The 13253-nt window shown below is 37.6% G+C and overlaps 1 protein-coding gene across 3 annotated transcripts in view; it reads left to right on the top strand.

The window, feature by feature from the left end:
- LOC106875447 (SCO-spondin) overlaps positions 1-13253 on the top strand; it is a 58939-nt gene that overhangs the window by 37664 nt on the left and 8022 nt on the right. Inside the window, exons 16-21 of one of the 3 annotated variants that reach the window (XM_089340075.1) lie at positions 639-812; positions 1863-2037; positions 4572-4745; positions 6102-6275; positions 7201-7371; positions 11930-12103. In XM_089340075.1, the coding sequence (XP_089196201.1) occupies positions 639-812; positions 1863-1906 (218 nt within the window). In that variant the 3' untranslated portion in view covers positions 1907-2037; positions 4572-4745; positions 6102-6275; positions 7201-7371; positions 11930-12103. Of the gene's footprint in view, positions 1-638; positions 813-1862; positions 2038-4571; positions 4746-6101; positions 6276-7200; positions 7372-11929; positions 12104-13253 lie in introns of those variants that run through there. The other 2 variants (XM_089340076.1, XM_089340077.1) reach the window with 2 other exon arrangements.

Below are 13253 nucleotides of genomic sequence, written 5' to 3'. Positions count from 1 at the left end.
TTCGAGCGAGATCATTGCCAGTGCCCCTGGACTGGCTTGTGCGGGTGGCACATAAAAGACACCATTTCGAGCGTGGCCGTTTTCGTGCGGGTGACGCGTAAAAGCACCCACTACACTCTCTGAGTGGTTGGCGTTAGGAAGGGCATCCAGCTGTAGAAACTCTGCCAAATTAGACTGGAGCCTGGTGTTGCCATCCGGTTTCACCAGTCCTCAGTCAAATCGTCCAACCCATGCTAGCATGGAAAGCGGACGTTAAACGATGATGATGATGATGACTACATCACATATGAAAAATGACATCGCTTAAATGGCAGCCATTTTCGTCTTCGCCCAGCTACATGGTTCCAGGTTCAATCCCACAGTGTGGCACTATAGAGTTTAAGGTCAATATTTGCCAAGCTGCTTCACTCTGTGTGCTTTAGCTTAGTTGCTATAGCAACAATCCGGATACTTATTGATCAAACCTTGCATATAAACACACACACACACGTGTATATATATATGTATATATATATATATATATACATACATGCATATATACATACCACTATGCCTAAATGAAATCGTAACATATATCATCATCATCATCATCATCATCATCATTTAATGTGCACTTTCCATATATATGTGTGTTTTAGATTTACTTAACAAGACCCATACCAGCTGGACATCATGGAGTGAATGGTCCAGTTGCTCAACTACATGTGACTCTGGCCGCCGAAGGAGATTTCGCAGCTGCTTACCAAAGGGCAGTGAATGCCGTGGAAATATTACTGAAGAAGATGAATGCATGCACAAACCTTGTCACTCAAGTAAGGAAAACCTTTGAGAATATTAACTGTACATTTGCAAAGCTAATGTAAATATTTTTTTCATTTTTTTAATCAAGAGAAAAGGGCAATATTTATGACCCTTTTTACAGGACCTCTAAGACTCATGGAGTGGCGGGTGGAGGGAAAGAATAAAGCTATATTGTAACTGGAGATTTCACCCAGGTGCTTGTGACAGAAAGGACTCTGCTAAAGGCACTGATCTGGCAGAGTTTCTACAGCTGGACGCCCTTCCTAACGCCAACCACTCTGAGAGTGTAGTGGGTGCTTTTATGTGCCACCGGCACGAGGGCCAGTCTGGCGGTACTGGCAATGGCCACGCTCAAATTTGTTTTTTTACGTGCCACCTGCACGCTGATGTGTTGAGTAAAGCACTGGCACAGTTTGGGTTACCTGGTGTCATCCTCAGTTTGGGCATATTTCTGTTGGATTTACTTCAGGAATTCTGCAGTGTTATTTGAGATAAGAATCAATTAAGAAAACATCATCATCATCATCATCATCATCGTTTAACGTCCGCCTTCCATGCTAGCATGGGTTGAACGATTTGACTGAGGACTGGTGAAACCGGATGGCAACACCAGGCTCCAATCTAATTTGGCAGAGTTTCTACAGCTGGATGCCCTTAGAAGATGGAATTGGTATAAAGAGTTATACCAAATCCATCTTCTGTTAACTTAATTGATTATTATCTCAAATATACACACACACACACACACACACACATACGCATATATATATATATATATATATATATATATATATATATATATATATATATATACGTATATATATATATATATATATATATATGTGTGTGTGTATGTATATATACACACACACACACACATAAATACATACATGCATATATATATGTGTATGTATATATATATATGTGTGTATGTATATACATGTGTGTGTATATATATATATACATATATACACACACATATATATGTACCACTATGCCTTAGTGAAATCATAACATTCATCATCATCATTTAATATCCACTTTCCATATATATATTTTAGATTTACTTAACAAGACCCATACCAGCTTGGACATCATGGAGTGAATGGTCCAGTTGTTCAACTACATGTGACTCAGGCCGCCGAAGGAGATTTCGCAGCTGCTTACCAAAGGGCAGTGAATGCCATGGAAATATTACTGAAGAGCGAAAATGCATGCACAAACCTTGTCACTCAAGTAAGGAAAACCTTTGAAAATATTTACTGTACATTTGCAAAGCTAATGTAAATATTATTTTTCATTCTTTTTAATCAAGAGAAAAGGGCAATATTTATGACCTTTTTTACAGGGCCTCTAAGACTGATAGAAGGGACAGACAAAGCAGTATTCAAAGTGAAGATTTCACCCAGGTGCTTGTAACAGAGTGGACTCTGCTAAAGGCACTGCAGGGTCATCTTAAGGCATTAAATGTGGTGCTGGATTAAGTTTGTTTCCATTGGTGTAATTGTCACTGATTTTAGGTCTTTTAAAATTTTGGTCATGTCTGAATGGTATTCGGCTCACAGTCATAAGGTCAGCTGTTCAATTCCCAGTGGCCATTGTGTCTTTCAAGGAAACACTTTATTTTGCATAGCTCCATTCACTCAGGTGGCAAAAAATGAAGCGTACCTGTATTTCAAAGGGCCAGCTTTGTCACATTCCATATAACACTGAATCTCGCTGGGAACTGCATTATGTGTATGCGTGTCTGTGAAATGCTCAGCTACTTATTCTTTTACTCTTTTACACATTTCAGTCATTTGACTGTGGCCATGCTAGAGCACTGCCTTTAGTGAAACAAATGAACCCAAGCACTTATTCTTTGTAAGCCTAGTGCTTATAATATCAGTCTCTTTTGCCGAACTGCTAAGTTTCGGAGACAGACAAACCAACACTGGTTGTCGAGTGATAGTGGAAGGACAAACACAGACACAAAGATACACACACACATAAGTACTAGGCTTACAATGAATAAATCCTGCAGTCGATTTGTTCGACTAAAGGCGGTGCTCCAGCATGGCTGCAGTCAAATGAATGAAACAAATAAAAGAATATAAAAAAAAACAGCCAGTGATATTGCACGCAGCTGGCAGGCTGAGAATTTTCTGATTGAAAAGTATCTGCATCTTGATTTGCACAATTAATCTGTACCACATCAGCGAACTTAAGAGATCCAACTAAAATAGAAATACATATACATGTGTGTGATGGGAATTTTACATTATTTATTATCTCCATTATTACAAAAATAAACAGATTAGATCTGGTATCTGGAATCAACTGTTTATTATTATTGCTGTGAAGTAGTTAAATATGAAAACACTCAGAGATCAGTAACAAACCACATGTAGCCATGATGGATGGAAATAAATCATGCTAACCATTGTGAGTACATTGCATATTCTCTAAACAATGGCATACACTCAGATTTTTGTGCATATACACACCATACACACATATATATGGATGCACCAGGTGATAAATATACATCTTGCCTCTTATATAACAATGTGCACATATATCATCATCGTCGTCGTTTAAAGTCCGCTTTCCATGCTAGCATGGGTTGGACGGTTTCACTGAGGACTGGCGATCCAGATGACTGCACCAGGCTCCAATCTGATCTGGCAAGGTTTCTACAGCTGGATGCCCTTCCTAATGCCAACCACTCTGAATGTGTGGTGGGTGCTTTTACATGCTGCAGGCATGAGGGCCAGTCAAGCGGCACTGGCAATGACCACGTTCAAAAGGTGCTGAGAAGAATTCCCGACCTATTTTACAAACACAATACAGTAATGGATTACAGACTGGCAACTCAAGCTAGATGTGGACAAGTGCTTCACCATGCAGTCTGGGAAGAAAGACCTAGCATTTACATACTCCCTCAATAACACCAATTTTAAGAAGTCTGTTAGTGAACATGACCTAGGTATTACTGTCAGTGGCGATTTGTGTTAGTCAAACTACATCTCTAAAATTGTCAAGATGGCTGAGGGTGCCTTAGTGTTACTCAGTAAGACCTTTGTCAGCTACTCTCCAGTCTTCTATTTAAAGCTGTATATGGCTATGGTACGTCCACACTTAGAGTTTGCATCACCAGCCTGGAACTTCTGTCTTGCTCAGTATATCAATCCCCTGGGAACTGTTGAGAAATATGCAACCACATGAATACCCTCTATCAGGCATCTACCATACTCTGAATGTCTTCTTTCCCTGGGCAGGGACACATTAAAGCTCCGACATCTGGCAACTGACTTGGCAGACACCCACAAGATTATCCACCATCTTTCCAACAAAAACCTTGAGCACATTTTTGAATTCCATATGTCTATATAACACTCGTGGACATACTTACAAAATAAAAAAAAGAACAACACAGCACCTATGACTTACGGAAACATTTTTTCACACTCAGAATTGCTGAAGCATGGAATAAACTACTTGTCAGGATATTACATACTTCAAAATTTCCATGCATCCCAAAATTTGCAATAGTTTACCTGGTGCCCTCTCCTTTTTCCCCCCTTAAATGATTCATCCACTGTTCCCATTTTGTGTGTCATTCTATGTGCTCTTCATGCAGTTTTGGTTACTTTTTCTGATGAATTGCAGTGCACCTGAGCACTGTATACAATAAGTTCATTATATATTATATATATTAGCTATTAGCAACAAAAGTGGCTTTTCTATTGAATATTAATTAGCACATCCAATGTAAATTCATGTTTTAGAATTACCCAACAAGACCCGTAACAGTTGGACATCATGGAGTGAATGGTCCAGTTGCTCAACTACATGTGACTCAGGCCAACGAAGGAGATTTCGCAGCTGCTTACCAAAGGGCAGTAAATGCCGTGGAAATATTACTGAAGAGGATAAATGCATGCACAAACCTTGTCACTCAAGTAAGGAAAACCTTTGAAAATATTCACTGTACATTTGCAAAGCTAATGTAAATATTATTTTTCATCTTTTGATCAAGAGAAAAGGGCAATATTTATGGCCTTTTTTTACAGGGCCTCTAAGACTGATAGAAGGGACAGATAAAGCAGTATTCAATGTGGAGATTTCAGCCCGGTGCTTTGTAACAGAGTGGACTCTGCTAAAGGCACTGAAGGGTCATCTTAAGGCCTTAAATCTGGTGCTAGATTAAGTTTATCACCTCAGTGTGAAATTTCCATTGTTGTAATTTTCATGGATTTTAGGTCTCTTTAAATTCTGGTCACATCTGATATTTCTGGGGTGGGGGGGTCAGTTTTATATTTCTGGTTTCGTATAATATTTTGTGAAAGCACACGAGTTACTTGTTAGGGCATTTGGCTCTCAATTGTAGGGCTGAGAGTTTGATTCCCGGTGGCCCATTGTTTCTTTGAGTTAGATATTTTATTTCATGCTGCTCCAGTTCACTCAGCTACCAAATGCACTCACAACACTTCAGTTGGCCCAAGGCTGTAGTAAAAGACATGTGTCCAAGGCTCCACATAGTGGGACTGACCCCTGGAATCACATGGTTGGGAAACAAACTTCTTCCCACACAGCCACTCCAGCATGGCTGTGTGGTAAGTAGCTTGCTTACCAACCACATGGTTCCGGGTTCTCATCCCGTTGTGTGACACTTTGGGCAAGTGTCTTCTACTATAGCCTCAGGCCGACCAAAACTGAAAGAAGCCTGTCATATATGTGTTTGTGTGTGTGTGTTTGTGTATCTGTGTTTGTCCCCCCACCATCACTTGACAACGGATGTTGGTGTGTTTATGTCCATGTAACTTAGTGGTTTGGCAAAAGAGACCAATAGAGTAAGTACTGGGCTTACAAAAAATAAGTCCTGGGATTGATTTGTTTGACTAAAGGCGGCGCTCCAGCATGGCCGCAGTCAAATGACTGAAACAAATAAAAGATTATACACATGCATATATAGGCAGATGTGTGTTTATGTATATATATATGTGTGTGTGTGTGTGCGTGCGTGTATATAAGTAAATATATATGTATATATATGTATATATATATATATATATATATATATATATATATATATATATATATATATACATATATATATATATATATGTGTGTGTGTGTGTATGTATATATATATATATATATACACACACACAGTGTCACTAAATAACTTGCAAGACAAGGAATTTTGAGAGGAGGTGAGGCATTGGAAGAAGGGACCTTGTGTCAGATAATGAAAGGTGAGAGTGAGACAGAGAGGCAGAAACAGGTGTGTATATGTATGTATATTTATGTTTTAGAATTACCAAACAAGAGCCATAACAGCTGGACATCATGGACTGACTGGTCTCATTGTTCATCATCATGTGGCTCAGGCCGCCGAAGGAGGTTTCGCAGCTGCTTGCCAAAGGGTATTGGATGCCGTGGAAATGTTACTGAAGAGGAGGAATGCATGCACAAATCTTGTCAGACAGGTAAGGAAAGCCCTTGAAAATATTCACTATACACTTGCTAAGTTTTAAATACTATTTTTTACCTGTTGACGATGATGATGGTGATGACATACTAAATTTACTATTTAAGTAGTTATTCAAACAACAAAGTGGTCTCTACAAATTGTACCGAAAACTGAGGACATATTTGGGATTCTGTTAATGTAATTTCGTTAGAGTATGTAACACAATCCTGATGACAAGGATGGGTATTAATTAGTCATATCATCATCATCATCATCATCATCATTTCATTGTCTACTTTTCCATGCTTGCATGGGTCAGACAGAATTTGTTGTGGCAGATTTTTCTAAGTCTGGATGCTCTTCCTGTTGCTAACCCTCACCTGCTTCCAAGTTAGGTAATATCTCCCCATGACCATATTATATATAAGTGCTAAGTGCTAATGCATGAAGCTCTCTCACCTTGAGTCACTCTGTTGCTTCTGCTAAATATTGATAAAAATGTATACACATAGCATGGCCACAGCCACATTTATATAATGCCCTTATATAAATAAATATATATATATATATATATATATATATATATATATATATATATATATATATATATATATATATATATATATATATATATATATATATATATATATATATATATATATATACATATAACACCCACACACATATATAATACACACATGCACACAACTGTAAACTAATATTATTTATATTTTAAATGCATATTTGTATGTTTTTAAATTGTGTGTGTGAATAAATATGTATATATATATAGATATAGATATAGATAGATAGATAGATAGATAGATAGATAATATATGCACACACACACACACACACACACACACACACACACACAAACACAAACACCTGTGACATTTTGTCAACTTTGGTAATTAAAGAGAAGTCATCTATTTCAGAAGACGTGACACCAATGAACGGAGAATGGGACGAATGGAGCAGCTGGGCACCCTGTTCCACCTCTTGCGGTAACGGCCGACAAAAGAGGGTCCGCATTTGCCTTCCAAACAGGACTCACTGCGATGGCAATCGCAAGGAAGTAAAACACTGCATGGAACGAAACTGTACTCAAGGTGGGGGATATATTTGGAATTCTGTTAATGTAAGTCTGTTAGAGCGTGTAATAAAATCCTGCTTGATTTCTCTAGTTGTAACAGGCTTATATACTAACTAGTTATGTACAGGTGCAGGTGTGGCTGTGTGGTAAGAAGCTTGCTTCCCAACTACATGGTTCCGGGTTCAGTCCCACTACTGCATGACTCTTTGGTCAAGTGTGTTCTGCTATAGCCTTGGGCTGGCCAGAGACCTGTGAGTGGATTTGGTACATGGAAACATACATATATATTAGTCGGTGGATCATAAGTCTGAAAAAGAAGTACACTCTAAGATTTTAGAACAGTAATACTTTGAAGGTTGCCTGCGATGGCCAGTCAGAGAGTGACCGTTGGTCTTGCACCCATAAGGCTCTTATCACCTATAACATGCACATGTATATATATATATATGTGTATATATATATATATATATATATATATAAACAAAATTAAGGGATCAGCAACAGGTTGCTTCACCACATACCGAAGTTCAGAAATAGCAGCTAAAAATAGCAGCTAAAAATGCTGAAACTCCAACAGATAGCTATCTGTTGGAGTTTCAGCATTTTTAGCTGCTATTTCTGAACTTCGGTATGTGGTGAAGCAACCTGTTGCTGATCCCTTAATTTTGTTTATAAATGTATAAGAACTTTTAAATAAGTTCCACACCGATAATGGTGCTTACATACCGAAGGGCTTGGTAAAAATTATTAATTATTAATTTATTAATAAATTAATAAATTGATAATCCTTTACCCTTTTTAATTGTAATATATATATATATATGCATGTGTATGTGTCTGTGTTTGTCCTGCACATGCATAAAAACACATGCACATACAAACACATGCACACACAAACTCACACACATGTATGCAAGCATGCACACACATGCACACATACAAATGCATACATACAATGGAGCTTCGACACAGTTTCCGTCTTCCAGATTCATTCACAAGACATTGGTCGTCCTGAAGCTATAGTAGAAGACATTTGTTCAAAGCACTGCACAGTGAGATTGAACCCACAACCACATGGTTTTAAAGTGAACCCCTTATCCACCACACAGCCATGCCTATGCTGTTTACCCTTTAAAGAAAATTTCAGGCAGAATTGATGTAACTTAATGTGACAAAGCCAGGGCCTTTAAACTGCATGTACATTCCATTCAATAGGCTTCCTGTTAGTTTCTGGCAGCACCATTTCACTCACAAGGAAAGGGTTCACCTGAGACATTATAAAAGAGACTTGCTAAAGAAGCTATGCTGGGAGATTGATCCTACGTCCTCATGATTGCAAAGTTAACTTCTTAACCACCCAGCTAGGCTAGAACCAAATTTGCTTTTTCTCCTCTTCACATGCATTTGTATTTAAACCATAATCATCTGTATTGTGTGTGTGTGTGTGTGTGTGTGTGTGTGTGTGTGTGTGTGTGTGTGTGTGTGTGTGTGTGTGTGTGTGTGTGACTGTGTTGGCAAGACTTGTTTAGTAAAATCGATAAAAATTATAGTTTTTTCTGAAAGTTATGAGGAAACAAACCTGACTTGTGTGAATTTCCTGAAATACCTCTCTCCCACCATTTGGAAAACTGTCTTTCACAACAAATTCCAATATAATTGGAATCTACACAATCTGCAATTTTTTTGTAGAAAAATTACCATTTCTGTGAAAGTTATTAAGAAACAAAGTCCATGATAGCATTGTGCACTTGTGTAGGCATTCTCCTTACAGTTGGGGTATAAGGGTGTCCCTTTAAGTTAGTTTTGTGGTTTTTAAGCATGTGCATATATCTGTGTATATATATATATATATATATATATATATATATATATATACTATTTAAAAGAGTTCCAACTCTGTGTTTTATGTTTTATTTATATTCTTATAAAATTAATGTGTGATATAGAATATGGAATATATAATATAAATAGTAAATGAAATGAAGTATTGAATGTCTTATTGAATAAATGAAATATTGAGTATTAAATATATAATATACTCTTTTAAATAATATATTCTTCTATACACGATCATGTAAACCCCTTTCTTATTTTTTTATCTTTATTTTTATTTTATATATATATATATATATATATAAATATATATATCAGGCACATGCTTTCAGTAATTCCTCAGGGTAGGCAGTTGGTGACCTTTATGTGATAAAACACACAAAAAATAAGCAAAACACAGACGTGTGACTGAGTTGAATGCTGATTTACTTCTGCCTTTATAGCACGTAAAGAAAACGGTGTTGTAGAAATGTATGCAGCACGTGTACTACAGCAGTACTATGCGTAGCTTAAATACTGAGATTGAAAAGTAGGGGAGAATTATGCCTACTTAATGTACAAAAAAATAAAACATACTGTATTTTATGCCTAGTAATCAGACTAACGTTCACTATTTTATTGAATTAGGTGCATATTTTGCCATGAGAGGAAAATTTTGCTAATGATGGCAAAATATGCACCTAATTCAATAAAATAGTGAACGTTAGTCTGATTACTAGGCACTGCCTACCTTACCTACCTAGGGAGCATGTCCCTGATATATATATATATATATATATATATATATATATATATATATATATATACATATATATATATATGTATGTATGTATGTATGTATACACTCTTGGAGTGGTTGGCATTAGGAAGGGCATCCAGCTGTAGAAAGTTTGCCAAATCAGATTGAGCCTGGTGCAGCCTCTGGCTCACCAGTCCTCAGTCAAACTGTCCAACCCATACCAGCATGGAAAGCGGACTTTATATATCCCTCTTCTTACTACATATAGGTGTGTGTGTGTGTGTGTGTGTGTGTTGTGTATGTGATGTGTGTGTACCTGTGTGTGTGTGTGCATGCATTTGTGTATATATGTGTGTCTGTGTGTATATATGTGCTTCACAGTTGTCTCGCAATAAATATGCATCATGAATGATACACACACACACACACACACACACACACACACACACACACACATAATATAATTCAATATGCTAATGCTTCCCCCACCATATTTGACCAGTGACATGATAGAGGCATTATTGCCACAACGCAGAGCCTTGTACCACAGACACATCATTAATGCATAAGACATGAATTTACTGTAAATGCTCAATAAAGTCCTTTGTAAAGGCTTTTAAAAATCCCGGCAAAATCTCATATATGTTCCTTTCAATATACAACAACTCCAATATATTTGATCTCGGCAAACAAAAGTGGTATCTTCAAATCTGCTGGAATCAAAGTAGATTTATCAGGAATGTAATAATGCAATATTGTTCAATTTTAAGCTCTAATGTAAAAGAAAATCATATCTTCTTCAGCGTTTATGTCATATTGGTTACGCATGTCTGCACATGCGTACATATATGCATGCTTGCACATACCTGCATGCACACACTTAGGAAATATATGGAATGATTCAGAAAGAATTAGGGACTAGTGATGGGTGATGGGGGAGAAAGAATGAAGGAGAGACGAAAGATTACTCATTTTATTCAGAGTGGCATCTTTTCAAATTTTTGCTCTTTTGCAATGTTGATACCAGTTCAAATATTCTTAAAGCACGATCGGTCTTGTAAACAGGTCATTTACCATGCTATGTCATGGGAAAAATTTCTCGCTGTAGACATATCTTGTAAATACACCTAAATCAGCTCACATTGCCACCTAACCATGCTCGGAGTAGTTATCTCCTCTTCAGTCACAGAAACTGGATGGCGGCACTGCAGAGTTTTATTGCTCCACTTACAATTTGTAAGTGGAACAATAAAACTCTGCAAGACTTTTCTCAGATTTAAAACATGACATTGTTTTTGTTACCTACATCTGAATGGTTGAGCTTTGTATCTTTGCTAGAAAACACCTCCTTCTTCAAAGGAAGAATTTAAGCAATTAAAAACAAAAGAGAAACATACAAAAAGGATCCTATAGAGTTTTCTTCTACCAGTTTCACTCACAAGGCATTGGTCAGCCAGGGACTTTAATAGAAGGCATTGCTTTCTGGGTCTTACCAGAGCATTTTCATTAATTAATGCAGCTACAAAGGTGGCGAGCTGGCAGAATCATTAGCATGCTGGGCGAAATGCTTAGCGGTATTTCGTCCGTCTTTACGCTCTGAGTTCAAATTCCGCAGAGGTCGACTTTGTCTTTCATCCTTTCAGGGTCGATAAATTAAACACCAGTTACGTACTGAAGTTGATCTAATTGACTGGCCCCTCCCCAAAAATTTCGACTCTTGTGACTAGAATAGAAACGAATCGTTAGCATGCCAGGCGAAATGCTTAGTGGTATTTCGTCTGCTTCTACATTCTGAGTTCAAATTCTGCTCAGGTCGACTTTGCCTTTCATACTTTCGGGGTCGATTAAATAAGTACCAGTTATGCACTGAGGTCAATGTAATCGACTCAATCCCTTCCCCCAAATTTGAGGCCTCGTGCTTCCAGTAGAAAGAATTAATTAATGCAGTTACATACTTAATTTATAATGTTTTTTGTTTTTTAATTTGTTGCTCTTCTTCCAGGAAAATTTGTCTCCACAGGTGGACGTTGGACACAGTGGACGGAGTGGTCAAACTGTTCAGTTGCTTGTGGCTCGGGTCAACAGAAACGAAGACGTACTTGTCAGCCAGTTGGTCACCAATGTGAGGGTGACATCAGCAATGTGCGATTGTGTATGGAAAGAAGCTGCTTTCCAGGTAGCGACAACTTCGTCTTCTATCTTCTATCTCAGTGGTTCACAACCAAGGTCCATATGGCCCCTGAAGGTTCATATAAGATTTTGGGGGGTCCATGCAGCAAAATAGTAAATTGGGGATCAACAATAGTATTTTAAGGGCCCCTGAAAAAAATTCTTTCTCCAACATTTTGCATAGTTGAACGTACGCAAATGAACATGTGAAAAGCAAAATAGGAATTTTGAAAGAAATATCTATGAAACTAATTTTTAAAAATTGAATGGCTATGGGGGTTCACCAGAATAAAATGCTCCACGTGACCAAAATAGTAAATTGGGGATCCACAATACTATTTTAAGGGCCCCTGAAAAAAATTCTTTCTCCAACATTTTGCATAGTTGAACGTACGCAAATGAACATGTGAAAAGCAAAATAGGAATTTTGAAAGAAATATCTATGAAACTAATTTTTAAAAATTGAATGGCTATGGGGGTTCACCAGAATAAAATGCTCCACGTGACCAAAATAGTAAATTGGGGATCCACAATACTATTTTAAGGGCGCCTGAAAGAAATTTTGTTTTCGATGTCATCATCATCGTTTAACGTCCGCTTTCCATGCTAGCATGGGTTGGATGATTTGACTGAGGACTGGTGAACCAGATGGTTACACCAGGTTCCAATCTGATTTGGCAAAGTTTCTACAGCTGGATGCCCTTCCTAATGCCAACCACTCCGAAAGTGTAGTGGATGCTTTTATGTGCCCACCGGCACGAAGGCCAGTCAGGCGTATGTATGTATTGGTGTGTATTGCAAGAAATAGTGAGGTTTCTTTCTCTTACATTTTCCATACTTCAACCTACGCAAGTGTGTGGAAAACAAAACAGGAATTTTGAACGAAATTTCTATAAAACTAGTTTTTAAATGGGGGTCCACCAGGATAAAATAGTAATAAAAGGGGTCCATAAATAAAAAAATTGGCTGAGAACCCTTGTTCTGTCTTTAGACCATGGCCATGCTGGGGCACTACCCTGAAGAATTGTAATCAAACACATCTACTCCAGTACTTATTTTTCTAAGCCTGTTACCATATTTTATCAATCTCTTTTGCAAAACTGCTAAGTTATGGGGACATAGACACACCAAAACTATTTGTCAAGTGATGGTAGAGG

Source organism: Octopus bimaculoides, chromosome 23, assembly GCF_046866305.1.
Source record: "Octopus bimaculoides isolate indiv1 chromosome 23, ASM4686630v1, whole genome shotgun sequence".
Taxonomy (NCBI): Eukaryota; Metazoa; Mollusca; class Cephalopoda; order Octopoda; family Octopodidae; genus Octopus; species Octopus bimaculoides.
This window is presented reverse-complemented; position numbering and strand designations above follow the sequence as displayed.